General features: G+C 50.1%; 2 protein-coding genes across 13 annotated transcripts; one reads left to right on the top strand and one right to left on the bottom strand.

Annotated features, from left to right (window-relative positions):
- Nucleotides 1–4,192: 4,192 nt before the first annotated feature.
- On the bottom strand, nt 4,193–18,556 carry SUGP2 (SURP and G-patch domain containing 2). Of its 4 annotated transcripts, none has more exons than XM_088179073.1 (10): nt 18,363–18,552; nt 15,485–17,032; nt 14,043–14,160; nt 12,976–13,463; nt 12,379–12,490; nt 10,650–11,086; nt 8,503–8,567; nt 7,870–8,003; nt 6,201–6,321; nt 4,193–5,593 (listed from the first exon to the last, which is right to left on the bottom strand). In XM_088179073.1, the coding sequence occupies exons 1-9, from the start codon at nt 18,475–18,477 to the stop codon at nt 6,201–6,203; spliced, it is 3,138 nt and encodes a 1,045-aa protein (XP_088035199.1). In that variant the 5' UTR covers nt 18,478–18,552; the 3' UTR covers nt 4,193–5,593. The 4 variants fall into 4 exon arrangements, 2 of the variants coding, with proteins under 2 accessions (XP_088035199.1, XP_088035198.1); XM_088179072.1 differs by having other exon boundaries at nt 7,870–8,006; nt 18,363–18,548; XR_015808494.1 differs by lacking the exons at nt 4,193–5,593; nt 6,201–6,321 and having other exon boundaries at nt 7,931–8,003; nt 10,650–10,752; nt 10,860–11,086; nt 18,363–18,556.
- Nucleotides 18,557–18,864: 308 nt separating this feature from the next.
- ARMC6 (armadillo repeat containing 6) lies at nt 18,865–25,769 on the top strand. 9 transcript variants are annotated; one of them, XM_088179050.1, is made up of 8 exons: nt 18,865–18,976; nt 19,711–19,867; nt 20,303–20,385; nt 21,075–21,645; nt 22,294–22,439; nt 23,453–23,584; nt 24,017–24,154; nt 25,004–25,769. In XM_088179050.1, the coding sequence occupies exons 2-8, from the start codon at nt 19,747–19,749 to the stop codon at nt 25,187–25,189; spliced, it is 1,377 nt and encodes a 458-aa protein (XP_088035176.1). In that variant the 5' UTR covers nt 18,865–18,976; nt 19,711–19,746; the 3' UTR covers nt 25,190–25,769. The 9 variants fall into 9 exon arrangements, with proteins under 9 accessions (XP_088035176.1, XP_014742730.1, XP_088035175.1 ...); XM_014887244.2 differs by having other exon boundaries at nt 24,607–25,769; XM_088179049.1 differs by having other exon boundaries at nt 18,867–18,976; nt 19,708–19,867.
- Nucleotides 25,770–27,497: the final 1,728 nt, after the last annotated feature.

Genomic DNA, 27,497 nt, shown 5'->3' with positions numbered 1-27,497 from the left:
GGCAGCGAGCGGGGCAGGGCAGGGCGGGACCGGGAACGGGAATGGGATTGGGAAATGGGAAATGGGGAATGGGAAATGGGAAATAGGGAATGGGGATGAGACCGGGAACGAGAAATGGGAATGGGAATCGGGAATGGGACCGGGATTGGGAATGGGAAATGGGGAAGGGAAATGGGAAATAGGGAATGGGAACAGGGACGGGAATGGGATCTGGGAATGGGTTCGGGACCCGGCTGAGCCCCGGCTCCCTCCTCCCCTCCCAGCACGGATGGATGATGGATGGAGTTGGTGCCTTTCCAACCCCCTTTTATTTTTTTTTTTTAATTTTTTTTTTTGTCTCCCCGGACCGAGCGTTTCCCCCGCGGGCTGCGCGTCCCCGGCAGCCGGAGCCCTTTGTGGGGCGGCTCCGCCGCTCGACCCGTGCCCGATCCGATCCATTCCCGATCCATTCCCGATCCATTCCCAGCCCGACCCGTGCCCGATCCGTGCCCGATCCGATCCATTCCCGATCCGACCCGTGCCTGATCCGATCCATTCCCGATCCATTCCCAGCCCGACCCGTGCCCGATCCGATCCATTCCCAGCCCGACCCGTGCCCGCTCCATTCCCGCTCCATTCCCAGCCCGATCCATTCCCGATCCGACCCGTGCCTGATCCGATCCATTCCCGACCCGTGCCCGATCCGATCCATTCCCGATCCGACCCGTGCCCGATCCATTCCCAGCCTGACCCGTGCCCGCTCCATTCCCGCTCCATTCCCAGCCCGATCCATTCCCGATCCGATCCATTCCCAGCCCGACCCGTGCCCGCTCCATTCCCGATCCATTCCCAGCCCGATCCATTCCCGATCCGTGCCTGACCCGTGCCCGTTCCCAGCCCAATCCGTGCCCGATCCGATCCATTCCCAGCCCGACCCGTGCCCGGTTCTTTCCCGACCCGTGCTCGCTCCGTGCCCGCTCTCTCCCAGCCCGTTCCTTACCCGTTCTCTCCCCATTCTCTCCCCATTCTCTCCCCGCTCCCTCCCCGCTTTTCCCCCGTTCTCTCCCCATTCTCTCCCGTTCCTTACCCGCTTTTCCCCCGTTCTCTCCCCGTTCTCTCCCGTTCCTTACCCGCTCTCTCCCCGCTCCAGCCGCCCCATCCCGCTCACCTTTGGCCGCTTTTCCTCTCGCCGCTTTATTCGCGGAGCCGGCAGCTCCACCTGCCGGGGCCGCCTGCGAGCGCCCTGAAACCTTTCAGGTGTTCCTCAAATCCTGCATTGATCCCCACGGCTCAAAATCCAAACTCTGCGCTGCTCCCGGTGCCCCAAAGCCTTACCTTGGGTATTCCTCAAATCCTGTATTCACCTTCACGGCTCAAAACCTTACCTTGGGTATTCCTCAAATTCTCCAGAACCCCCTGTCCCCTGGAACTCTGTGTTCCCAAAACCATCTGCTCCCCAAAATCCTCCCCTAACCCCTGGGATCCTCTGTTCCCCCAAACCCTCTGTCCCGTGTCCCCATCCCTGTCCCCATTTCCCTGTCCCCCGTTCTATTCCCAAGTCCCCTCCACGGGACAATTCTGTAAATCCAGCTGGGACCAGGCTGGGGAAGGCTCAGGAACCAGGACTCACCAAATAAATAAAAACCAAAATAAACAAAAATCAAAATCCACAAAAGCAACCCTGCCTCGCTCCCAGGAACACGGAATGCTCTTATGTCAGGCAAAGATAAATCAGGAATTTGGTATTTAGGAAAAACCTGCCTACTTTTACATGTTTTCTTGTTTTGTTTTTTGGGGTTTTTTTGCCTTTTTTTTCCCCTGAGACTTGTTTGAAGTTTCTGCATTCAGAAATAGGAATATTTCCAGCTGAGCTGGATCAGACTTGGCTTGTGGGACATGAAAAGATTCCCTTTAGAGACTCCCCATATCAAAGGAGGAATGTTGGCAAATTCCTGGAGGTTGTTCCCGAGGTGTTTAAATCACCTTAAAGCCTCATCACTCTCCTCCCCTCGTGTATTTCTTTAAAATCTCCATTTAACGCTGCATTTCCTCGCATTCTGTTTGTTCTTGGCTGTTTTAAAACTTTAAAATCTCTTCCCAGAGCAGAAAAAAAAACCCCAAAATCCCCCAGAAGTGTCCCCAGCTGCTGCTTCCCAACCCAAACTCCTTCTCTGGGGGATTTTTTTCCCACCTGAGCACAAATTCCTTTCCTGATCCACTTTTCTGGAGCTCTGGGCTTGCCCAATTACACAAATTAATCCTTCAGCAGCTAAAAATAATCCGAATTTGGCGCTCTCACCTTCACATTTTCTGTTTAAAGCAACTCATTAAAATCTCCCCGTGTCCCCAGAGGCTGCTGCTATCCTGGTTTTAAATTACTCAATTATTAAATTATTAAATTATTTCTCACTGGCCAGAGGTCTCAGATCTGTTTTCCCCCATTTTCTTCTCCTTTTCCCTTTATTTAACCCTCAAAACAATTTCCCCCCCCCTTAATTTGACTTTTCCCACATTTCCCTCTGTCCAAAAAATGTCAAAAATCAACTTAAAAATCCTGAATTTATTCCTGAAATGTGGCCACATTTCAGAGGAAGTTCAGCAGTTTTTTCTGAGCCACTTTTAGTTTTCAAATTAATTTCCCCCTTTTTTTTTTTTTTTTAATTTGGAAAACACCCCAAATTCCTGGGCAGGAAAATCCCAGGACCTCATGGTCTCTTAAGTACAAAATTGGTATTTTCCAGGCACAAAAAGCTCATTTTTCCCAATTTTTTGGAAGCAGAAACCTGCCTGGAAATGGATTTTTTCCTCGTGGAAGTCCAGCCCAGCTGTGGCAGGGCAGCTGCTTCCAGGTTAAACTGGAATATTTGGAATATTTCAGAAATCAGGATGTTTTCCCTTCCCTGAAAACATCAAAGGGTGAAAGTTTTATTTACCAAAAATAGGAATTAGGAAAATAGGCAAAAAAAAAAAGAAAGAGAGGAAAATAGGCCAAAAAAAGGGGGGGGAGATTAGGAAAATAGGCATTAAAAAAATAAAAAGGGAAAACCAGAAAAATAGGCAAAAAAAGGGAAATTAGGAAAATATGCAAAAAAAATAAGGGGAAAATTAAGAAAATAGGGGGGGAAAGGGAAAAATTAAGAAAATAGACCAAAAAAAAGGGGGAAAAATTCGGAAAATTCCGAGGACATTCCAGGCCTGGGCACGGCTGGAATCCCAAACCCATCTGCAGCCAATCCTGCTCCGGAATGACCCCAATTAACGGGCGGAATGAGCCCAATTAATGAACCTGCCGGGTAATTAATGCAGCTCCTGGGGGGAAAGGTTGGGTGCCCCAAATTCCGGGGGGTTTGTGGGGATGCCAGAGTCCCCCTGTCCCCATGTCTGTCTGTCCCTGTGTCCCCATGTCCAACTGTCCCCGTGTCCCCATGTCCCCCTGTCTGTCCACGTGTCCCTCTGTCCCCCTGTCTGTCCCCTGCCCCTGGTGGCCCCGGAGGCTCCTGAGGATTTTGGAGCGTGGCCACCAAAATTCCGGGAGAGCACAAAAGTGCCAGGAACGGCTCTGTGCTGGCATCTGCTGGGGTCACCTGGGGCCACCTCAGAGCTGGGGACACACAGAGAGAGAGTGTGTGTGTGTGTGTGTGTGTGTGTCACCTGGGGTCACCTGGGGTCACACACACACTCGGTGTGTGCACAGGGACAGGGGATGGGGACACAGGACCAGGACATGGGACCCTGGATGGGGACAGGGACCCCTGGGCACAGATGGAAAGGGACAATTCCCAAGGGCCTGGCGTGCCAGGACACAGCCAGGGGACAGAGGGGACAGAGGGGACAGAGGGGACAGAGGGGACAGAGGGGACAGAGGGGACAGAGGGGACAGAGGGGAGGAATCCCTGGCTGGGCTGGAATTGCTGCCCCTGGATCCCTGGAATTTCCAAGGGAAGTGGGAAAAGGGAAATTCCAGGGAAACCTCGGGGGCTAAAGGGGCTCCAGGATTGGGATTTGGGATGGAATTCCAGGATATGGGAATGGATTTAAACTGGAAAAGGGAATTTGGGAAGGAATTCCCAGAGCAGCTGGGGCTGCCCCTGGATCCCTGGAATGTCCAAGGCCAGGCTGGGGTGGCCCAAAGTGTCCCCAAAGTGTCCCCAGATGAATTCTGGGCTCCCCCTCCCAGCCCAGAGCCCACGAAGCCAAAGGAAAAGGCCCAGAATTCCTCAAACAGCCAGAATTTTATTGCCCACAGAGAACGCCAAGAGCTCCCAGCCAAGGCTCCCACTGCACAAAGTTCACCAGAAATTAAAAAAAAAAAAAACAAATCCCAAAATTTGATTCGTTTCAGAAGGACCCCGTTGGTTTTTTGAGCATATTCTCATTTTTCAGGTTTTTTTTTTTTTTTTTTTGCTCATCAGGTTGTGATTGGCCACTCAGGTGTGAGATATGCAGGAGTCAAAAGGTGATTAAAACATTCTCTGATTGGGTTTTTTTTTTTTTGTAATTTTAATTATAAAATTGTTGTAGGGTAGGAAAATATCCAAAAGGAGAATATTTGGATTTTTGAGGCCAGGTTTTATTTGGGCATCATAAATTGAAAGCAGAGTGGGGAAAAAAAAAAAAAAAAAAAGTTTCATGTTGATGTTGGGAAATAATTAAATCTTCATATTAAGGATGCTGTAGTGTCTTCTAAAAAATTTTTAAAAACCAAAAAAATCCCAACAAAAAAGCTCAAAATAAATAGGAAAAATTTATTTCACACCAAAGAGAACAAAACAAAAAAAAAAATCCAAAATAATTTGGATTTAAAGGTAACAGGAAACCAAGGAGAGATGGGAAAAGTTTTGCTGTTTTAAGGGAGGAAATTGAAAAGAAAATTGAAATTTCTTCCTGGGGATAAAAGGGGAGCTCTGGGGCATTTGATGCACCAAAAAACAGAGTTCTGGTGGAGGAAAAAAAAGGGAAAAAAGTTTTTTAAAAAAGGAAAAATGCACCAGGTTTTTGGTGGATTCAAAAAGGGAAAAAAAGGAAAAATGCACCAGGAGTTTGGTGCATGAAAAGGAAAATCAGGAGTGGTTTTTGAGCTCCCTTCCCTCAGGAAATCTGGTGGAGGAAAGGAAAAAAAAATGCAGCAGACTGGAAGATTTCCCCCAAAAAATCTGAATTTTAGCAAAAAAAAAAAGGAACTGGAGCAGAACCAGGCTGAGCACGGGCATTAATTCCAGATTTTGGGGAGGAATCCCATCCCAAAAATTAACTTTGACCCCAAAAATCCTGCTCTGCACCCACAGGAACTCCAAACTGCACCAAAAATAAACGGAATGGAATTGATAGAATCGAAATAAAAATGCATATCTCTAACAAATGGCCAAAGTCACAAGCAGAAATCAAAACTCAAATGTCACAGGAACCAGAAATTGCCCAGCTCTACATTTATTTATTGCAGCTACCAGAGATTTAACATTTCTACCAAAGTTACTTACACTAAAATGGGGAAATGTTCATTTTTCTGCTCCTTGGAGGGAATTCCTGCAGGGAATGGAGGAAAAATCCAACCCCAAACCAGCAGGGACAGCACAGGGGGAAGGAGGGCAGGATCTTCATGGAAGAGAGCCTGGAGCTGGGGGAGGGAGAAAAAAGGGAAAAAAGAGAGGAAAAAATGAAGGAAAAGAAGAGGAAAAGAAGAGGAAAAAATGAAGGAAAAGAAGAGGAAAAGAAGAGGAAAAGAAGAGGAAAAGAAGAGGAAAAGAAGAGGAAAAGAAGAGGAAAAGAAGAGGAAAAGAAGAGGAAAAGAAGAGGAAAAGAAGAGGAAAAGAAGAGGAAAAGAAGAGGAAAAGAAGAGGAAAAGAAGAGGAAAAGAAGAGGAAAAGAAGAGGAAAAGAAGAGGAAAAGAAGAGGAAAAGAAGAGGAAAAGAAGAGGAAAAGAAGAGGAAAAGAAGAGGAAAAGGGAAAAAAAAGAAAAAGGAGAAGGGAGGAAAAAAGGAGGGGAAAGAGAAACAAAAAGAGAAACATGGAGAGAAAAAAAGTGAAGAAAGAGAGAGGGGAAAAAAGAGAAAAAAAAGATTTTGGGGTCACTCAGCACCTCCAGATTTTCAGAAATCAGAAAAACTTTTTAAAGAATGAAGATTTTGGGGTCACTCAACACCTGCAGAGTCTCAGGAAGCCACCAAAGCTCTCCAGCAGTGTGGATGAAATGGGAATTTCTGGGGTGGGGTTTCAGCACTCACCTATTTATTTGCCCTTTTCTGTCGGTACATTTGGATCATTCTCTGACGGAAAATATCAAAAGCATCTTCTTGATTCTCCTCCCCTGCCACTCCCAAACCTTCCCCTGCAGAGGTTGCACCCCTGGGGAATAAAAATTTAATGATTAGAACCAAAAAATTCAATTATTTTAATTTTTTTCCCTCCTCCCTCCCCCAAATTTCTCGTTAAAAGGAGGAAAATGGGATTTTTTGGGGGGGGGAAATCGAGTGGGAGAGGGAATTGTGAAATGAATTTGAAATTTAGGTTTGGTTTTCTGGTGGAAATTGCCCCCAGAAATCCGAATTTTGGAATGAAAGGCCCAGAGGGTTTGAGGAGAGAGAAGGGAAAGCCACGGAATTCTGGATCAAAGGGAATTTGATGGGAATTCAGGGAATTCCTCCAATTAAAACTTCTCATTTTCCCCATTAAAACCCTATTCCCCATTATTCCCCCATGAAATCTCATTATTTCCTCCATTAAAAACCCCAATATTAATCCCATTAAACCCCATTACTCTCCCATTATTTCTCCATTATTTCCCCATTAAAAACCCAATTTTCTCCATTATTTCCCCTGCTATTCCCCCCATTAAAAACTCCATTTTCCCCATTATCTCCTCCATTATTTCCCCATTAAAAACCCCATTATTCCCCCAATTAAACCCATTATTCCCCATTATTTCTCCCATCATTTCCCCATTTTTCCCCACTATTTCCCCACTGTTCCCTTACAGGTGCACGGGCTCCTGGATGCCCCCATTCCCCCATTTTCCCCCCCATTATTCCCCATCATTCCCCCCCATTATTCCCATTTTCCCCCCCATTATTCCCATTTTTCCCCATTATTCCCATTTTTCCCCCCCATTATTCCCCATTTTCCCCCCCATTATTCCCCATTTTCCCCCCCATTCCCCCATTTTTCCCCCATTATTCCCATTTTCCCCCCCATTATTCCCATTTTTCCCCCATTATTCCCCATTTTTCCCCCATTTTCCCCATTTTTCCCCCATCATTCCCATTTTCCCCCCCATCATTCCCATTTTCCCCCCATCATTCCCATTTTTTTCCCTTACAGGTGCACGGGCTCCTGGATGCCCCCATTCCCCCATTATTCCCCATCATTATTCCCATTTTCCCCCCCATTATTCCCATTTTCCCCCCATCATTCCCATTTTCCCCTTACAGGTGCACGGGCTCCTGGATGCCCCCATTCCCCCATAATTCCCCCATCATTATTCCCATTTTTCCCCCCCGTTTTCCCCCCCATTATTCCCATTTTCCCCCCATCATTCCCATTTTCCCCCATCATTCCCATTTTCCCCTTACAGGTGCACGGGCTCCTGGATGCCCCCATTATTTCCCATTTTTCCCCCCATTATTCCCATTTTTCCCCCCATTTTCCCCCATCATTCCCATTTTTTCCCTTACAGGTGCACGGGCTCCTGGATGCCCCCATCATTCCCATTTTTCCCCCATTATCCCCATTTTTCCCCCCATTTTCCCCCATCATTCCCATTTTTTTCCCTTACAGGTGCACGGGCTCCTGGATGCCCCCATTCCCCCATTATTCCCCATCATTATTCCCATTTTTAACCCCATCATTCCCATTTTTCCCCCCATTTTTCCCCCATCATTCCCATTTTTCCCTTACAGGTGCACGGGCTCCTGGATGCCCCTGCCCCTCGTGCCCAGGCCGTGCCCCTCCTGCCAGCCCATCCTCTGCAGCATCTGGAACCCCACGTTCCTGGGGCTCAGCCTCTTCTGGGACAGCTCCACGTCCCTGCCCTTCTGCACAAAATCAATTAAATCATCAGTAATCGGTTAATTAGTGTCATTAGGGTGGTGAAACGGCTGAAATTCCCATCCACGCAGCTGAAAATTCAATTTTTTAACAGGAATTTCTATTATTTAAAGGAATTTTTCAAGGAATTTCCTTCTTCTTAAAGAGATTTTTTTTAAAAAATAAATTTTCTTTTTTTTAAAGGAATTGCTCCTTTTAAAGGATTTTTAAATGAATTTTTATAAAGGAATTTCCCTCCCTTAAAGGAATTTTTAAAGGACTTCTTTTTAAAGGAATTTCCTTCTTTTAAAGGAATTTCCTTGATTTTAATGGAATTTTTAAAGGAATTTGCTTGATTTTAATGGAATTTTTAAAGGGAAGTTTCAGCTTCAGCCCAGATTTTTTTCTCCAGAAAATTCTGATTTTTTTTTTTCCCCCCCCCCAATGTCTCACTTTTGGTGGATTTTGTGGCAGAAATGTGAATTTTTTTTTTTTTTTTTTTACCTTTTTCTTCTTTGTGACAGGGCAGCCCCGGGGTCTGTCATAAGCAATCCTGACAGGCTCATGCACTGCAAGGCAAAGAAACACAAAATTCAGCTGGAAATTCAAATTATTTTCATCCAAAAACTCCAAACCACAGCTAAAAAATAAAATTAAAAATGGCATTAATTTAGTAAAATTTGTTATTTCATTTTATTTGAGTGAAAAAAAACCCCAAACCTCCAAACCACAGCTGGAAAAAAAAATATCTCCAAAAATTAATTTCAATCCTAATTCACTGCCTGGATCTAAAATGGAAGCGAGAAGAAAAATGAGATCAATAAAAAAAGATCAAAATTAATTAAAAAATTCAATTTATACTCAATTTAATATAAATATATACTCAGAAGATTGGCAGGTTTTTGATACACACTTGGCTGTTGGCCCATGACACAAATGATTTATTCAGCTTCTATAAAGTGAATTTTTTGTTCATTTTTGGATGAAAAAATGCGACTTTTAAAGCAAGAAAACACATTAAAAAACCCGGATTTTTTGCCCAAATTCTCTCCTGAAATCTCTCCATGCTCACCCAAATTGGGATTTTCCATTCAGCTTCTCCTTCCCCATTTGAATGGGGATTTAAAGGGAATTTTGTGCTCATTTTTGGATGAAAAATGCAATTTTTTAGTAATTATCAGCAAGAGAACGACGAAATAATCAGGATTTTTACCCAAATCCTCTTTTATTTCACTATAAAAGTGAAATATTTTGATGCCCATTGGCCTCTCCTATGAGGAAGATTCTTCACCACTTCAATGAATATTTAAAGTGAATTTTTATACGAAAAAAATGCAATTTTTAAAGCAAGAACACACCTGAAATACTGGGATTTTTGCCCAAATCTTCTATTATTTTGATATAAAAGTGAAATATTTTAATGTCCACCCACCTTTGGGTTCTTCTATTCAGCTTCTTCTCCTTCACCACTTGAATGAAGATTTAAAGTGAATTTCGTGCTCATTTTTACATGAGCAAATGTGATTTTTAAGTACCAAAACACCTCAAAATTCGGGATTTTTACTCAAATCCTCTTTCATTTTGATATAAAACTGAAATATTTCGATGTCCACCCACCTTTGGGCTCTTCTCTTCAGCTTCTCCTTTTCCACTTGAACGAAGATTTAAAGTGAATTTTGTGTTCATTTTCACATGAAAAAATGCAATTTTTTAAGCGACGAAACACCAAAAGATTTGGAATTTTTGCCCAAATCCTGTATAAAACTGAAATATTTTCATCCCCACTGACCTTTGGGCTCTTCTGTTCAGCTTCTTCTCCTTTCCCATTTGAACGGGGATTTAAAGTGAATTTTGTGCTCATTTTTACATCAAAATATGCAATTTTTAAGTACCAAAACCCCTAAAAAAATCAGGATTTTTTTTCCAAATTCTTCTTTTTTTGCCCACACCTGACCTTTGGGCTCTTCTCTTCAGCTTCTTCTCATTTAACACTTGAATGAATATTTAAAGTCAACTTTGCGTGCTGATTTTTATACGAAAAAATGCAATTTTTAATTACCAAAACCCCTAAAAATCAGGATTTTTTTCCCAAATCGTGTACAAAGGGAGCTCTCTGAATGTGCACCCACCTTTGGGCTCTTCTCTTCAGCTTCTCCTTTCCCATTTGAACGAAGATTTAAAATGAATTTTATGCTGATTTTTACATGAAAAAAAAATGCAATTTTTAAAGTGATGAAACCCCTAAAAAGTCAGAATTTTTTCCCAAATCCTGTATAAAACTGAACTCTTTGGATGTGCACCCACCTTTGGGCACCTCTATGAGGCAGATCCTTTGGCACTTGAACGAAGATTTAAAGTGAATTTTGTGCTCACTTTTACATGAAAAAATGCAATTTTTAAAGCGACGAAACCCCTAAAAATTTGGAATTTTTTCCCAAATCCTGTATAAAACTGAACTATTGGGATGTGCGCCCACCTTTGGGCTCTTCTCTTCAGCTTCTTCTCCTTTCCCACTTGAATGGGGATTTAAAATTAATTTTACGCTGATTTTCATATGAAAAAAATGCAATTTTTAAAGCGACAAAACCCCTAAAAATCCGGATTTTTTTCCCAAATCGCGTACCAAGGGCGCTCTCTGGATGCACACGCACCTTTGGGCTCCTCGATGAGGCAGATCCTCTTGGGGGCGGGGATCATGCCCACCTTGAGCGATTTGCTGCTGACCCTTTTGCGGGGGAAGGGCGCGCCCGGAGCCTGTGCCGACAGAGCGGGGGCAGCGCCGTCAGCGGGGCGGGGCCGCCCCTCCTCCTCCTCCTCCTCCTCCTCCTCCTCCTCTTCCTCCACATCAGCCTCCCTTCTACCTGCGGCCTCCTCATCCCCGTGCCCTGCAGCGGGGCAGGGCCCGAGCTCTGCTTCCTCCTCCTCCTCCTCCTCCTCCTCCTCCTCGTCCTCCTCGTCCTCCTCGTCCTCGGGGGGCGCGGGGCTCCGGGCGGGCTCAGCCGCGGGGCTGAAGGTGATGGAGGGGCAGAGCTGCAAAACTTTCCTGCGGTAGAACTGGAAGGCAGCGCTGGTCTGGTCCTGCAGGAACCTGCGGGGAAATAAAAAAATTAAAAGTTAAAAATGGAAATTAAACGGTGATGGGGATGGGAGCGGTGAGGGTGGAGGGATTGGGGATAAAGGTCGGGGGATGCGCCGTGAAAATGGAAATTAAGGTTAAAACGATCAGGGGAACGAGGTGGGAAAAGACAGGAAATGAGGTTGAAAATCCAGGAAGGATAAAGGCAGAAATCCAGGGAAATTAGATCAAAAACCCAGGGAAATTAAGGTCAAAAACCCAGGGAAATTAAGGTCAAAAATTCAAGGAAAATTAGGGTCAAAAGTCCAAGGGATAAAAGGTCAAAAATCCATGGAAATTAGGTTAAATATCCAGGGAAGGATAAAGGCAGAAATTCAGGGAAATAAAGGCAAAAATCCACGGAAAATTATTAGGGTCAAAAGTCCAAGGAAAACAAGGTCAAAAATCCAGGGAAATGAGGTTAAAAATCCAGGAAGGATAAAGGCAGAAATCCAGGGAGATTAGATCAAAAACCCAAGGAAAATAAAGTCAAAAACTCAAGGAAAATTAGGGTCAAAAGGCCAGGGAGAATCAGGTCAAAAATCCAAGGAAAACAAGGTAAAAAATCCAGGAAAATGAGGTCAAAAGTCCAGGAAAAATAAAGTCAGAAATCCAGGAGGAAATAAGGTCAGAAATCCAGGAAAAAAATAATCCAAAATCCAGAGAAAATAAGGTCAGAAATCCAGGGAAGTCAGGTTAAAAATCCAGGAATGATAAGGTCAGAAATCCAGGAGGAAATAAGGTCAAAAATTCAAGGAAATTAAAGTCAAAAATCCAGGGGAAAAAAAAAAGTCGAAAATGCAAGGAAAAAAAAATTTAAATCCAGGGAAAAAAATAAAATTAAAAATCTAAGGAGAACAAGGACAAAAAGAGATTTTGCATTAATTTCCAGGAGTTCAGGAAGAAATGTCTGCTTGGTTTTGGGGAGAAATGAGGAAATCCCCCCTCAGCAGCACCTCCCCAATTCTGGGAAAAATTCATTAATTCAGCAGAAGAATTCATTAATGAATTGGAATCACCTCAAAAATCCTCAATTTCAGGATTCACGTTGATTGTTAGGATCAAAAAAAATTCAATTTATCTTTGCAAAAGTGTTTTGGGGTTTTTTTTTCCCCTCACGTATTTCAGATTTTTTTTCCCCTCACATACTTCAGATTTTTTTTCCCCCCATAATTGGAAGTGCTGAAGAATTGCCCCAAATCCTCTGTTCCTGAACAGCCTGAAATCAGAGATGGGAGCAGAAATTGGAGGGGTTTGGGACTCACCAGAGCTCGGGATTGTCTGCACTGTTGTCAATGCTGAACTGCTCCATTTCTGGTCCTACCTGAGCCACAAACCTGGCGAGTTTCTCTGCAGTTTCCATGGTTTTGGCATCCACTGCAAAATAAAAATAAGATTATTTTAGCTTCACTGGAAAGGTCAGAGAAGTAGTCAGTTCATAAATAGAGAATAAAAATTGAAATAATAAAATAAAATAATACCATTTTAAAAATAAAATATTAAATTAAAATAAAGTGGGAACAAAGTGGGAACAAAAAATAATGTTTGGGCTTCCCAGCAGGAATTATTTCTCATGGATAAGTGGATTGCAGGAGAAGTTTGAGGTTTTTTAATCCGGACAAAATTTCAAATTTCCCGTGGATAACTGGACTGCAGAAAAAGTTCAATTTGCTTTTTTTTGTTCCCCAGCCACAATTCCAACTTTCAAACGTAACCCCACGCTGGTTTATTTTTGTTTTTTGTCCCATTACTACATTTAACTTCACATTTCTCACCCTTTAGCCCCGCTACCACAAACCCATCAGGAATTCAGTGATGGTTTCGTGGCTGGAGTCACGTTTATCTCAGGAGCCGTGACTCACCGCGGGGCTGCTCGGCCTCCATTCCCGGCTCGGTTCCCGGTTCCATTCCCGGTTCGGTTCCCGGTTCGGTTCCCGGTCCCGTTCCTGGTTCCGTTCCCGGCCCCGTTCCCGGCTCTATTGCCGGTTCCGTTCCCGGCTCCGTCCCCGGTCCCGTTCCCGGCGGGGTCCCGGGGCTGGCGGTTCCGGGCAGGGCCAGGCCGGTTCCGGGCAGGGTTTTTTGGGGCGTTTTCAGGCCCGGCCCGGAGGGCAGCACGGCCTGGCTGCCCCTGCTCGCTCTCCTCGCCCTCCTGCTGCCCCTGACAGCGACGGGCGCGCGTTTCCTTTGCTTTCTGAAAAGTCTCCTCTTGATGCTGGCCACCCTGCGGGCGTAGAGCAGAGCCCTCAGCGACTCTGGGGCTGCCCCCTGCTCAGCCACACTCGCCCTCTGCGCCTCTGACAGCCTCAGCCTGAAATATTTGTACTCCAGGCTCTCCTCATCTGACAGGAACCTGGGGAAAAAAAATAAAAAGGGAGAGATCAGCTGAAAAATCGAAATTTTTAAAGCAAAAAAAAAAAAAAATCTCTCAGCTTTTGGCTTTTGGGGTTTTTTTCCAGGTGTTTAGCATGAGGCTGAGCAGGTTTTTTTGGGAATAACAAGCAGCAAGGAAATGCATTATTATAAAAAAGCATTATTATGGAGGGGTTTGGACAGGAATTTGAGTAATTAATTAATTAATCAGCTCACACACCTGGAGATGGCTCAGCTCCCCCCCCCACCTTTTTCCGACATTTTCCCTGGAATTCTAATTCCTGTTACCTTTGCTAGGTGTCTGTATCACCTGCACTGGGTTCCTAAAACGCAAAGTTGCTTTGAACACCTCGAATTTGGGCCGGCAAAGAGCCATTATTGGCACATCAAAAGCAGCAACACAAACACCAGGATCATTTCCAGGGATAATTAACTGCAGGAAAACATCCCCCCACTCCCAAAAAAATCCTGATTAAATCCACAACAGGCTTTGATCTCTCCCATTGAGTGAAGCGTTGAAGTTTTAATTACAGCCACTCCAAACACCCCCCACACCCACCAATATTCAGGAGAGTTCTTCTGAGCATTCCTGTCTTTGGCAGATAAAGTTCCTGACACCATGCTGGCCACCAGCTGCTCAATTGTGTCCAAAACTTTCCTGTCAGCTCGCTGGGGGGCTGTGGGGAGAGACAAAAACCCAACAAAAAACCCACTCCGTGTTTTATTCTCATCAGCACAGCAGCAAGATGTTGCATTTCTTTTTATTTTTTTTTTTTGGGGGGGTGTGTTTTCACACAACTGATATTGGTAATTTTTTTTTTCCAGGTGTTTACAGGAAACAGAATCTCAGGGATGTTTGGAGATCCCAAATCCAGGTGGCACAGAAATGTGGGATGGCCCCAAAGGAGCCTCCAGGTTCCCTTCCTCAAAAAAAAAAAAAATCTTCCTCCAATGGAGCTGGAATTTGTTGTGGTTTCCTTTCCCTGTGAGGGAAGCCTGGCACCAACCTCTGGAGACTTTTTGGGGATGAAGTGTCCAGAGGGTGGACAAATATCCCGGGTTTTTTTTGAGGGATATTTGTGTGGATTTTGGGATCCCCTCTCAGCTTTCCCTTCTCCAGGCACAGCCCCACAAACTCCAGACCCCAAATAATTTCTGGAGCTGTGGAACCCAGGACTGGACACTCCAGAGGGGCAGGATCCCCTCCCTGAGCTGCTGGAAATCCTGTTCCCAAAGCACCCACTCTCCCATCCCAAACTAAAATAAATCAGGGAAAACTCCACATTTTCACTGAGATTCTGCACCTGTTTATTATTAAAAACACCCTGGTCTAAAAAAAAACAGATCCATGGACACCCTGGACAAGTGAAATCATCCTTAAAACAGGAATTTTCTTGATGAAGCAAAAGGATTTTGTGGGAATCCAGTTGGTTTGAAGGGCTGAGTGATGAATTTCCAACCATTTGATGTCAGTGCTGCAAAACCTCCCTGAGAGAGGACCTGAGACTCCATCAGGAAAAAAACCAGGATGGATTAGGGAAAAAACCCAGGATGGATTAGGGGAAAAAAAAAAAAGATGAATTAGGAAAAAACCCAGGGATATGAACATCTCCACAGGAATGCACCTGGATCTGATTAAAGTGCTGACGGTGACACCTCCGCATTTGCATATATGCAAATATTTACTCTGTAATTAAGTCAGTTCCAGGTTGGTCCTGGCCTCCCTGCCTTGAGGTGGTGAAAAACTTGGATTTAAGGTCTGACAGGTAGCAGAGAGAGAAGGAAGGACAAGACTTCATCACAAAAATTCCAACAGATTCCCTGACTGGGACTCACCTGGAATTCCCTCCCTGCCCCATCCCAGACTGGGATCCACCTGGAATTCCCTCCCTGCCCCATCAGTTGTTGGGATTCACCCGGAATTCCCAGAGTCAGGAGTTCCTGACCCAACAAAACCATAAAAACGAAGCAGATCCTGCAGAGCACCTCCCTCCCAGTTACCTTTGGTGTCAGGGGAGGCAGCCTTGAGCTGCTCTGTGGATTCTGCCTCTGCCTTCTTCATCTGGATGGGGTACCCACTCTTCTCCAACCAGGCCTTCAGATTCTCAATGTACTCCCTCCCAAAGAGCGTGGAATCATCGAAATTCGGGAAGGACGTGGGTGCTGGAGCCATCTCCTGCAGCCCCACAGCCTCCAGGATTTTCTCCTGCCTGAAAACAGAGGCCAGAGCAAAGGTCTGGCCCAGCAGAGCCAGGGACTTTCGGCACAGGGACACGGTGGTCTCGAAGGCGTTGGCCATTTCCCTGGGGTTGCCAAAGCCATTGGTTTTGATGCTCAGCTCGTAGGCATTGCAGGCCATCAGCAGCGGGGTGACCCCCTTGAGGAGGCGGTCCTGCAGCCTCATGATGTATTTATCAAAAGGTTTGATGATCTCAAAGAAGCAGTTCTTGGTTTTCACGGCCCCCTTGTCCAGCAGCATGTTCAAGAACTCGTTGTCCACCTTGGGGGTTTTCAGGGCGGCGTGCTGCAGGCTCTTGATGGTGAAGAAGCAATAATCTCTGTGCTCCGGCCTCAGGGAGCACTTGAAGGAGGCCAACATTTTGGCACAGGTCTCGGTCTCCAGCTCGAAGAGGGCCCCGAAGAGCCGCGAGAACTCGGCGTCGTTCCTGATGGCGTGGAACCCCGCCCACTTGATGATCTCGATGCCAAAGGTGGAGAAAATGTCAGATTTATCCACCAGGTCGAAGCTGAGGTTCCTGAAGACGTGGGCAGGCTTTGGCAGCCTCAGGATGGGTCTCTGAGCTGCCAGAGGGTGTGAGGGGGGCAGCTGGGGGTGCTGCTGGAGTGGCACCGGCCTCTGGTTGGGAACGTCCAGAGGCTGCTCCAGAGCTTTGGCCTCCAGGCCTGGCTGGGCTTTCTTCACGTTCCACTTCTTGAGGGGGCTTTTGACGTCTCCTTTGAACGCTTTGGGTTTCACCACGCCCCTGGTGAGGCGTTTCCCCCTCAGGACTCTCCCCCTGCCCACGCCCCCCCTGTGCAGCGGCGCCCCGAACTCCTCCTCGTACTCCTGATTTTCCACGCTGCCAAACTCTTCCTCCATCAAGCCAGGCGACCTAAAATCCCCCAAAACATCCGAGGAGCCAAACTCGGGCTCCTGAGGCCCGCTGCCCTCCCAGCAATCCGAGGGGCCGTAGTCCTGGCCGCCGTGCCCATAATCCCTGTCCCGCCCGTAGTCCCGGCTGTGAGCAGCGGGGTGATGCCCGTACTCCCTGCCGGCAGCAGCTCCGCGCCCCAATTCCCGGCTCTGGGCAGCGGGGCGCCCGAAATCCCGGCTGAATTCCCGCTCCCTGGGCGTGGGGCGGGCCAAGTGTCCGTGGAAATAATTCTCCTGCCGGAGCAGGGGGCTGCTGGCTCGGTAGGAAGGGCCAGGGAAGTTTTCCCCGGGATAATCTTCCCTGGGATCCTCGCTCCAGTCCTCGTGCTGGGAGTTGGCCTGAGGGAACCTCCCGTCGTCGTTGTAGCGGGGCCGGGGCAGGGGCCTGGAGTGAGCTGGGGAAAGGAAACATCCCGAGCTTTAACACAAGAACATCCCGAGCTTTACAAGAGTCCAAAGAGGTTTAAAAGAGTCAAAAGGCCGAAATTTCTCAAGGAAACCTGACTTCAGGATATTCCCATTCCCATATTCCAAACACTCCATACACTGAGGAGCTCAATTCAATTTGAATTTGAATCCTCTAATTCAATTTTTTCTTGGCTCATTGCTTTCTCAAGTCTTGATTTGCTACAGGAGCAAGTTCTCCTCCAAACCAAATTTTTCTTTGCCCATCACCTTCTCAAGTCTTGATTTTCTACAGGAGCTCAAATTCTCCTCTAAACCAAATTTTTCTTGGCTCATTACTTTCTCAAATCTTGATTTTCTACAAGAGCTCATGTTCTCCTCTAATTCAAATTTTTCATCGTTTTCTCAAGTCTTGATTTTTTTACAGGAACTCAACTTCTTCTCTAAACCAAATTTTTATTTGCCCATCACCTTCTCAAGTCTTGATCTTCTACTGGCGCTCCCGAGGCACAAAATCCATCAAAACTCTAAACTTTCAGCTCTCCCAGAATTCAAATTGTCAAAGACCTTCAAGACCATCAGCTCCAAGCTTTGGCCAATCCCCACCTTGTGACCCAGAGCAGAATTCCCGGGAGGAATTCCACAGCTGGACAGAAACTCAGATCTTCCATAAACTCAACCACAATCATCTCATTGCTGCAGGAAATTCTGGTATTTCTCATTATTCAAGGTCCTTGTTCCCCACTCCCAGAAGTTCAATTTAGAAAGTAAAGAATACTTGGAACAAATGGAAGTGTTTAATGTAAATTATTTCTTCAGGGCTCATACAACTCTAAAAATAACAGCTTTCATTTTAAAGCTCTCCAATGAATGTCCATCCCTGTGAATGTAACCCGAGTGTCTTGCTGGACATTTTATATCTCAAATTTGAGGAAAAATAATTTGGGGACCACATTTAGCATTATGCTCATGAGACCAGTGCCCTGCTTTGAGCTTTTATCCCCAAAAATAACACCAAGCACAAAGACTCAAAGGCTTCCAGCGCACTCCTACATTTATTTAACTTATCAGCCATCACCAGAATTCCATCCTGCAGCAATGTCCCTGGAGACCTGGCTGAAATTGGACCCACTCTCTGATGCTGAAGAGAATTCCTTTGTCTGAATTCCCATTTTTTTCCCACCCTTTACGCTGTCAGTCCTCACCCAGCTGTTCCACATCCATAAAAACGGATGTGGAAAAACACCAGCACCAGGCAAATAAATGGCAGGCGATGCGAGGCTGCTGCTCCCATCATCCCGTTTTTTTTTTTTTCCTTACCTTTAAAACGATGCATGGAGTCTCCCGCGGCATCGTTCCGCTCCATGCGGTACCGTTTAACTTTATCCTGCACCACGGCCTCGAATGTCTCACGGGTGATTCTCCGAGAGGCCATTTTCCCCTCACGGCACGGGGCACGGCACGGCCCGGCCTGGCGCGGGGTCCCGCCGCGGCCTGAGGGGAGGCGCAGCCTCAGGCTCCCCTCACGCTTCCCCGCAGCGCCGGGAGGAGGAGCCGGAGCAGCGCCCGAGCCGGGCCCGCCCTCACCCAGGCCCGCCGGGCCCGCCCTCACCGAGCCCCCCCAGGCCCCGGGCCCGCCCTCACCCAGGCCCGCCGGGCCCGCCCTCACCGAGCCCCCCCAGGCCCCGGGCCCGCCCTCACCGCCTCCCGCCACACCGCGGCCTCCTCTGGCCACGCCCCTTTCCCGGTAACCACGCCCCCTCCCACAGCCCCGGGCCTCACCGAGCCCGCCCCATTCCAGGCCACGCCCCCACACGGTAAAGCCGCGCCCTCTCCCCCTCACACCGACCACGCCCCCGGGCCCCGTCGCGCGTGCGCTGCGCGGAGCCGCCTCATCCCCTGCAGGCGGCACTAACGGTGCGGGCGCGCTGCCGGTAAGCGGGACGGGAGCGAGGGGAGCGGCCCGCGGCCTCCCGCTCCAAGGGAGCGGCCGCTGCCCTGCGGGCGCGTGCGTGGGAGCGGGCGGGCGCGGGAGCGCTGCGCATGCGCACTGAAGAGCCTCGCGCTCTTTTTCGCTCGGCGTGAGGGCGGACGGCGCGAATTTGGGCACCGGCGCATGCGCGGAGAGGGCGGGGCCTGCGTACGGCGGCCGAGTGGGGCCGTTCCGCGCTCGCCTTTTGTCCGGCGGCGGCGGCCGGCGGGGATCCAGGTGGGTCGTGAGGGAGAGCGGGGCCGTGGGTGCGGCCCGGAGCTCCCCAGCACCGCCGCCTTCCTTCGGGGCTCTCTCCGCGTCGCTGGAAGCTGCCGGCTGGGATCCCCAGGCTGGCGGGGCCTGCTGAGGGGTGCGGGATGCTCCAGGGCCCGGGGGAAGCGGGGCAGGGTGGGCTGAGGGCCCGGGGCCTTGACCGGGCACGGTGTCCCCCGTGCTGTAGCCAGAGCCCTGTCACAGTGACAGATACTGAAATCCCATCTAAACGCTGCTGAAGTGTCTCCTTATCCCTCTTAGCTGCCATGTTTCCCCCATTAAATATAAAACCGGGCCATGCCTTTGTATATTTTTAACCCAGAGTTCTGAGCTTTTGTCTGGAGGAAGAACAAGCCCCTTGCTGTGTTTCATCTTGTCACTGGGAGGTTTTGCACCAAAATTAGTTGTGGTCTCTCTCAGCAGCAGCACACGGAGGTGGATCCATCCCATCCCAGGAAAATGGGGTCCAAACAGATCGCCCAGGAAACGTTTGATGATGCAGTGCAGGAGAACATCACCGAGTTTGAGATGGATCCCGAGGAGGCTGTGAGAGAAGCTGTGCTGCAGTTCGAGTCCCAAGGTATTGCAGCTTGGGTTGTTACGGGCTTGAGGTTTTTACAAATCCAAAGGTTTAAAAGAATCCTGCAGGCAAAGATGGATCATGCAGCATTGGAAAGGAGTCTTTGTGAAGTGGAACAGAGACACCATTAATGCTGACCTGGTTTTGTGGATTAATTATGACTGCAAAACTGCTTAGAGGGAAGCTGGAGGGCAAAATTTGGTCAGTGAAATTAAATTCTTTCTTTCCCCCCCCCCGCAATTGACATCTAGCTTTGTTCCAGGCTGAATTTGACCTTCCAGTTAGAATTGAACATTTCAGCGTCTTCACAACAAGTTCATCTTTGTTCCCTGTGGTTAACTTGGCAGCTCTTCCCTAGAACTGGAACTAATACTGTTTATTTGACTCTCATTGTCCTGGAACCAATATTAAACTTGGTTTTATTTCCCATTTTAGGTGTGGACCTGAGCAATATTGTGAAAGCTGTGCGACCTCCTGCCTCTGAGAACGGGCAGAGGCAAAAGCATCAAATCCTGCTGGTAGGAGCACAAATTGATGTTGTCTCCTAAGGATCAGCCTTATATAAGAATAATATTATAAGTACTAGGCCAACTTGTGCCTCTGCCCCATTTCTCTGGGAGCTTTTCAAGCAGTTAATCCCATTTCTTGTGCAAATATAAAAATTCCAGGAGCTCCTTGCACTTCTCAGGGGAGGGTCTGTGTGAGGGTGAGGGTCGGGTTCTGCTCCCAGGGGCAGGGCAGGAGGGAATGGCCTCAAGGTGTGCCAGGAGAGGCTCAGGTGGGACATGAGGAGGGGTTTCCTCATGGGAAGGTGTGGCAGGGGCTGTCCGGGGAGATTTGGGGTGTCCATCCCTGGAGGTGTCCAGGGAGTGACAGGACGTGGCACTCGGCGCTCTGGGCTGGTGACAAGGTGGGGATCAGTTCCACTTATCCCAGGCTGCTCCAGGCCCTGTCCAACCTGGCTGTGGACACTCCCAGAGCTGGAATGAGCTGGTTAGACCCAGTTCACGTGCTCCTGGTCAGCCTGGTGCCCAGTGGAGTGGTGACAGTGGTGGCAGAGTGACCCTTGCCCCTCCATGGCTTCTGTGCACGGAGCTGCTCTTGGGCACAACCACTGGTGCCATAAACACCAAACCGATTTTAGACTTCAAAACAAACAGATAGCCCGCAGTCCAGGTGCAGAACTAACCCTCGGTGTGTCCCTCAGACCCTGGACTCGCTGGCCAGAGCCGTGGCAGAGGCAGATATGGGCGAGTTGCCCCAGCAGCTCTCAGCCTTCGCTGCACAGTGCAAGGAGCAGCTGGCCTTCCGCTACCTGGCCGGCCAGAAGGGCGCCTACCCCGTGGTGTTCTCAGCCTGCCAGCTGGCTGCAGGAGACAGGGAGTTACTGCTGCAAGCCTTGTGCACGCTGTCAGCCCTGCTGGACGGGCAGCCAGACCTGCTGGATGCCGCTGGGCAGGAGCTGCTGCTGCAGAGCCTGCGGGAGCGGCGGGACGACGCGGACATGACGCTGGCCGGGATCCGCTGCCTCCGGCACGCCTGCCTCAAGCACGAGCAGAACAGGCAGGACTTTGTCAAGGGGGGGATCCTCCCTCTCCTCACCGGGGCCATCGTCCAGCACGGGCACAGCGCCGAGGTGGTCAGGACAGCGGCCTCGGCGCTCAGGATCATGACGTTCGATGACGACATCCGCGTGCCCTTCGGACACGCCCACGACCATGCCAAGATGATTGTCCTGGAGAACGATGGGCTGAGAGTCCTCATTGAGGCTGCTAAAGGTAAAATTCACCCTGGGCATGTTGGTGCTAATGGGGAGTCACCCGGGATTCCTTCTCTCACTGCCTCTGGAATCACCTGTGATTCCTTCTCTCACTGTCTCTGGAATCACCTGTGTTTCCTTCTCTCCTTGTCTGATTTCTTCTCTCATAGTCTTGGGAATCACTTGTGGATTTCTTCTCTCATTGTCACAAGAATCATCTGGGATTTCTTCTCTCATTGTCTGATTTCTTCTCTCATAGTCTTGGGAATCACGTGTGGATTCCTTCTCTCATTGCCGGATTTCTTCTCTCATTGTCATAACTTGAAGCTCCTCAGAGGTGATTCAAGAATTTGTCACTCAAATGGGGTTTAATTAATGAAATGTGCCCTGAGAGAGCCAAAAAGTGCCACTTGGTGGTGCTGATAACCTGTGGAGCAGCCAGACTGTCAGAGCAGTTTTTCACTGTATTTAGGGAATATTTTACACCTCTAAGTTGTCTCTGCTGAGGTGCTCCTTGCCCAGAGAGCACATTGTGACTCTGGCTGGGAGCAGAGTGAGCAGGTGTCATCTCCTGTTTTAATACATAAAACACGCTGTTTCCTGTTTAATTAACCACAATTAACCACCTTAATCGTGCAGCAGTCCTCCCTCCCTCGTCTCTCCTCAGCCTTCACAGATAACTCGGGGGTTCTGAGCGAGCTCTGTGCCACCCTGTCCCGCCTGTCTGTCAGGAATGAGTTCTGCCAGGACATCGTGGACCTCGGGGGCCTGAATTTCATGGTGACTCTGCTGGCTGACTGCATGGAGCACCCGGTGAGCACCGGGGAAGGGTTTTGGGGATGCCCTGGAGCTCACTCTAAGGAATGTCAGGAAAATTAATCCACGAACAGCAGAAGTTTGTGGCCAAAAATGAGACAGAGGAGTCCTGTGACTTTATTTGAATAAAGGGAGAGGTCCTGGAACATTCCCCTGGGATCTCTCAGATTTTTGAGGACTCACCTCCCTTTTTACCCCAATTTCCTTCTCTCTTTCCCCATTGGCTGAGGTACTTGAGAGGTCCAGATTTCCCCAAACACCTGATACTTGAGATTCCCCTCTAATGTACAACCCACCCTTTTAATTTTTAATTCTTACAGAATTCATAGTTTTTCCCCGTTGCTTCTTCATCTCTCAATATCCAATTTCATTGATCGGCAACCCTACAGTTTGTTTGTAAAGGCAAATACCTTTTTCCATTCATCAATCAGTGGAATCCATCCCATGGTTTATTTTATGTCTCAGTGCTGGTTTTATCCACCAGCAGACCCACAGCTTGTTTGTAAAGACAAATCCCTCATTCAGGAATGAGGTTCATTTTAATGACTGTGCAGCATTTTAGGTGCAATTAGGGTTGAAACCCCTCTGATCCCTATTTACAGAATTAAAAGCTCTGCAGGTAAAATCTGTGAGCTTCTTGCTCTGAATTCTTCCTGTGTCCTCCAGTCCCACCAGCAGAGCTCTGTCTGCTCCCAGAAAAGCTGAATGTTTGGTTTTCCACCACTCCAGCTAGGAGAGATTCAGGAGAATTTGAATGCTCAAAGATCTGATTTTTAAAGCTTCACTGATGGTCTGGCAGAGATTTTCAAGGTCTCTTACGTGGCAAGGAAGTGACTGAGGGCAGAGTTGTCACAGCTGATGATTGCCCCAGACATCGCCGTGCTTGGGTGACAATTCTGGCCACCCACCAATACGAGGGACACCCCTTCCCCAGAGTGGTGGGGGACATTCCTGCTTTGTTTTCCAGGCTCTCTGCTGCTTTCTGAGCTGTTTTTTTCTCCCTGGAGCAGGACGTGGTGAAGCAGGTGCTCAGCGCCATCCGCGCCGTGGCCGGCAACGACGACGTCAAAGACGCCATCGTGGACGCCGGGGCCACCGAGCTGATCGTGCTGGCCATCAGCCACCACCTGGGCAACCCCCAGGTAACCTCCAGGGGCTGGGAATTCCCTCTGGGATGGGGCTGGGGCTCAGCTCGAGCTGCAGGATGGGTGTTTGTAGTGGATAAACCTCCAGCACGCTCGGCCGTGGAGCGAATATTGGTGTGAATTTCGGGTTTTCCACCTTAAAAATGGTTTTATTTTTCTTATTCCTGAATCAGGGAATAGCAGTGGGGCAGGATGGGTAGTGGGGACAGTGTTTGACACTTCTGCAAAACAGAATCCTGAAGGTTGGAAGCAGCTCCGAGATCACGATTCCAACCCTGCCTTTGGTTTGCGTGCCAGATGCCACAGAGGGAGAAACCAAAACAGCAAAAACCACTCCCCAACCGCCCCAAAAGGACAGAAGCCCCACTCGTGTGTGCCTGGGCGGCCCATTTGCAGGCGGTGAGGGTGTGTGTGGCCTGTGTGTTGCAGATCTGTGAGCAGGGCTGTGCTGCCCTGTGCGTGCTGGCCCTGCGCAAGCCCGAGAACTGCAGCGTCATCATGGAGGGCGGCGGGGCCCTGGCAGCCCTGCAGGCCATGAAGGCTCACCCACGAGAGGTGGCTGTCCAGGTATGGCCCTCACAGCTCCTGCTCACTTTGCTTCAGGTCGTGTGTCTTTGGGATTTTTTCGCCTGAACTCATAGAATTCTGTGCTCGCCTGCAGAAAGCATTGATCCCTCTGCTTCCCTGCAAAACTCCCTGTGATTCCCTAGAAAAACCCCTGACCACTGTCCATCCCTAAAAAACCACTGACCTTGTGCTTCCCTAGGAAAACTCCTGACCCTGTGTCCCCCTAAAAAACCCCTGAGCTTTCCCACAAAAGCCCCTCTGCTTCTCTACAGAAACCCCAGTGCTTCCCTAGGAAAACCACTCTGCTTCCCTAAAAAAGCCACTGACCCCTGTGTCCCCCTCAAACCCCCCGACCCCTGTGTGCCCTGCAGACCCCCGGTGTGCCCTGCAGACCCCCCGTACCCCCCTCCATGGCCGGTGTCCCCGAGCCCTGAGCCGTGTGCTGTCCCCAGAAACAGGCGTGCATGCTGATCCGGAACCTGGTGTCGCGCAGCCGGGACCTGTCGCAGCCCATCCTGGCCATGGGGGCCGAGCTGCTGATCGCCGAGGCTCGCGCCGCCCACCGCGACTGCGACGACGTGGCCAGGGCTGCCCTCAGGGACCTGGGCTGCCAAGTGGAGCTGAGGGAGCTCTGGACGGGCCAGAAGGGGAGCCTGGCTCAGTGAATGCTGCTCTCGCCAAGCAGGGAAGATCCAAGGCCCCTCTGGAATGGCGTGGGAGAAGCCGCAGGCGGGGATTGTTGCCCAGCTGGGAATGCCCGAAGCGGACGTGGCTTGGGGAGAGGCTGCAGGGAACTTTTTCTTTTTTGCCTCGGGAGCTACAGCTGAAATGGCTTTTCTGCATTCACAGGCTGCAAAATCAGCTCAGTGTAGTGATCATTGCCTGGGTCATCTCATGGCTGAAGATGATCTGCTCCCCCCCGGCGTGCAGGACGGGGCTGTTGGCCCTGCTCTGGTCCCCGTGGTGACAGCAGCAGTGGCTCTCTCCTGCCCAGAGTCTGGCTGCTGCTTTGTCCCCTGCTCAGGGGCTGGATGAGGAGGAATCCCCCAGCGTTTGTGAACGTGCTCTCCTCTCCGTTCCATTCCCCCGTTCTTTTACTGCTGACCCTACTCTCGTGTCGCTGCTTTGTTTGGGAATTTTCCGCCAGCGTAAGGTTTTAAACAAAAAAAAAACAAAAAAAAGCCAAGTAAGGATTTGGGATAATATCCAAAGGAACTGTTGGAATCCAGGAGGAAAGTTCACATTCTCCCTCAGAGCGAGGGGCAGGGCAGGGGCTGGCCGTGGGGGTGGCAATTCCAAAGCGGGGCCGAGCTGGTGCAGGAAGCGCTGGGAATGCCAGCCTTGGTCACCTCTTAGGCCTGCCCTGGATCCAGGAATGCTTTCCTTGTAGCGAGGAGGCCGAGCCCCTGAGGGACTGGGGGCAAAGCTGTGCATGTGTGGGCAAAGGCAGGCCCCAGAGAGGCCCCGAAGTCTGAGCTGAAGGCTTTTGTGCCAGCCCTGCTCTGGTGCTGAGCCTTCCTCCCGCGCCGCTGCCGCCGCTGTTTTTGTGAGTGGATGTTTTGAATGTGATATTCTCTGTAGAAATGGTGACCTTATAAAAACATGACAAACCTTCCAGGGCCGCTCGGCTCTTTGTGGAGCCTTTTTTTTTTTTTTTTTTTTTTCTGTGGTGGCAGGAAAGGCAAGGTGGTGGGAAATGCAGAGTTAGTGAGTAAAAGCTCCCCGAGCCCTGTGCTGTGTGCCAGCAGATTGCAAAGGTCAGTGCGTTCTTCAGAGCTCCGTGCAGGAGGCGAGGCTGCCTGGCTGCTCTGTGCCTGCCGGGGGAAGAGCTGGAGGCGTTTTTGGGTGAAAGGATCCCCACAGAGTGGACAGGAGCTGGTGCAAAGGAGCAGAATTAGGCTTTGGGGAGAAGCAGATTGCTGAGGGCAGCGCGTTCCCAAGGTTGGCCTTTCTGCTGGCTTTGGGATGGGGTGGAATAAACGGGATTTAATTTCCGTCCCCTTTAAGCAAGAGTGGCTGTTCTGGCTCCCCGGTGGGAATGGTTCGGGCTCCTCGGTGGGAATGGTTCGGGCTCCCCGGTGGGAATGGTTCGGGATTCCCGCTGGGAATGGTTCGGGCTCCTCGGTGGGAATGGTTCGGGATTGCCGGTGTGGATTGTTCGGGATTCCCGCTGGGAATGGTTCGGGATTCCCGGTCCGGTTCTTTGCGCTCCCCCCGGGCCCGTCCGCGCTCCCCGCGCCGCTCCTGGCGCCCCGCCCCTCAGCTCTTACCACGCCCCCTCCCTCACCCTATTGGTCGGCTCCCCTGTCAGTCATCAGCACGCAGCCAGCCGCAGCGGCCGGTCCTTCCCCCGCCGCGCTGATTGGCCCCGCCCAGAGGCGGGCCCCGCCTCCCGCGGCGCAGCGGGGGCGGCCTGGCGGCGGCGGACGCGGCCGGGGCGGACGCGCAGCGGAGCCGGTGAGTGCGGGAGCGGCCCGGAGCGGGAGCGGCCCCGCCGCGCCCTCAGCGCCGCGCCCTCAGCACCGTGGGCTGGCTGCCGAGCCCCGGCCGGCCGCGCGCGCTGTGGCGGCGTGAGGCAGCGGTGACATTGCCGCGGGCTGCCGTGGGCTCAGCCGCTGCCGGCCGGGCCCGCGGGGCCGTGGCGGGGCCGCCGCGGGAGTGCGGGGGAGCGGCGGGACCCGGGCCCGGGCTGAGCCGCGGGGGAGCGGCGCCGGCCTTGGCGGGGCCGGTGCCGGGCTGCGGCCCCGAGCGGGGCAGGCCCGGGCTGGGACAGGGCTGCGCTCGCTCCTGCATCGCCGCCTTCCCTGCTGCTTTTCCCCCTGGCTCCTTTGCGCTGCTCCTTCTTCCCCTGCTCCTGTGCCCTGCCTGCTCTCCCTGTGTCCTTGCTCTCTTCCCGGCCTCTTTGCCCTGCCTTTGCAGCCTCTGCTTCCCTGTTTCCCACACTTTCCAGGAATTCTGCGCTGCCCTGCTGCCCTCTCCGTGCCCTGCCACCTTCCCAGCCTGTCCCAGTGTCCCTTTCCCCGCCCTGCCATCCCCACTGTCTGTGCTCCTGTTCCCCATCCAAGCTGGGCTCACCCAAACATCATTTCCAGGTGCGAAATTCCATTTTTCCCTCGCGTTTATTTCCGTCTCTGCCAAGCTGAGGAGGGGGCACAGCGCTGTTTCTGTGCCAGGGGCAGCTCCAGGGGCACAGGAGGTGTTGAACACAAATCTCTGCTGCCTCTCCCAGCTCAGCACAGGCAGCAGGAAACTCCCAGGGCAGGGCAGAATTGCCTTCTGTGCCTTCAAAGCCTGATGGAAAACCCTGCGAATGCTGAGCAGGGCTCTCAAGGATGCGTTTTTG

The sequence above is a fragment of the Sturnus vulgaris genome, chromosome 26 (assembly GCF_052056855.1).
Source record: "Sturnus vulgaris isolate bStuVul1 chromosome 26, bStuVul1.hap1, whole genome shotgun sequence".
Taxonomy (NCBI): Eukaryota; Metazoa; Chordata; class Aves; order Passeriformes; family Sturnidae; genus Sturnus; species Sturnus vulgaris.
Note: the sequence above shows the minus strand (reverse complement) of the source record. Positions and strands in the feature narration are given on the sequence as shown.

Bases quoted from the DNA above. Each gene is read 5' to 3' on its own strand.
- SUGP2 (XM_088179072.1), bottom strand. From the start codon at position 18,477: ATGGCCTCTCGGAGAATCACCCGTGAGACATTCGAGGCCGTGGTGCAG. The intron at 8,568-10,649 runs GTGCGTGTGCAT...TTTGCCTTGCAG, and splicing joins CCTCATCGAGGAGCCCAAAG to TGCATGAGCCTGTCAGGATT. The intron at 8,007-8,502 runs GTAAAAAAAAAA...GATTTTGTGCAG, and splicing joins CTGTCACAAAGAAGAAAAAG to AAGGGCAGGGACGTGGAGCT.
- ARMC6 (XM_088179051.1), top strand. From the start codon at position 19,159: ATGCGCGGAGAGGGCGGGGCCTGCGTACGGCGGCCGAGTGGGGCCGTT. The intron at 19,252-19,707 runs GTGGGTCGTGAG...GGTCTCTCTCAG, and splicing joins GGCGGCCGGCGGGGATCCAG to CAGCAGCACACGGAGGTGGA. The intron at 22,440-23,452 runs GTGAGCACCGGG...TCCCTGGAGCAG, and splicing joins CTGACTGCATGGAGCACCCG to GACGTGGTGAAGCAGGTGCT.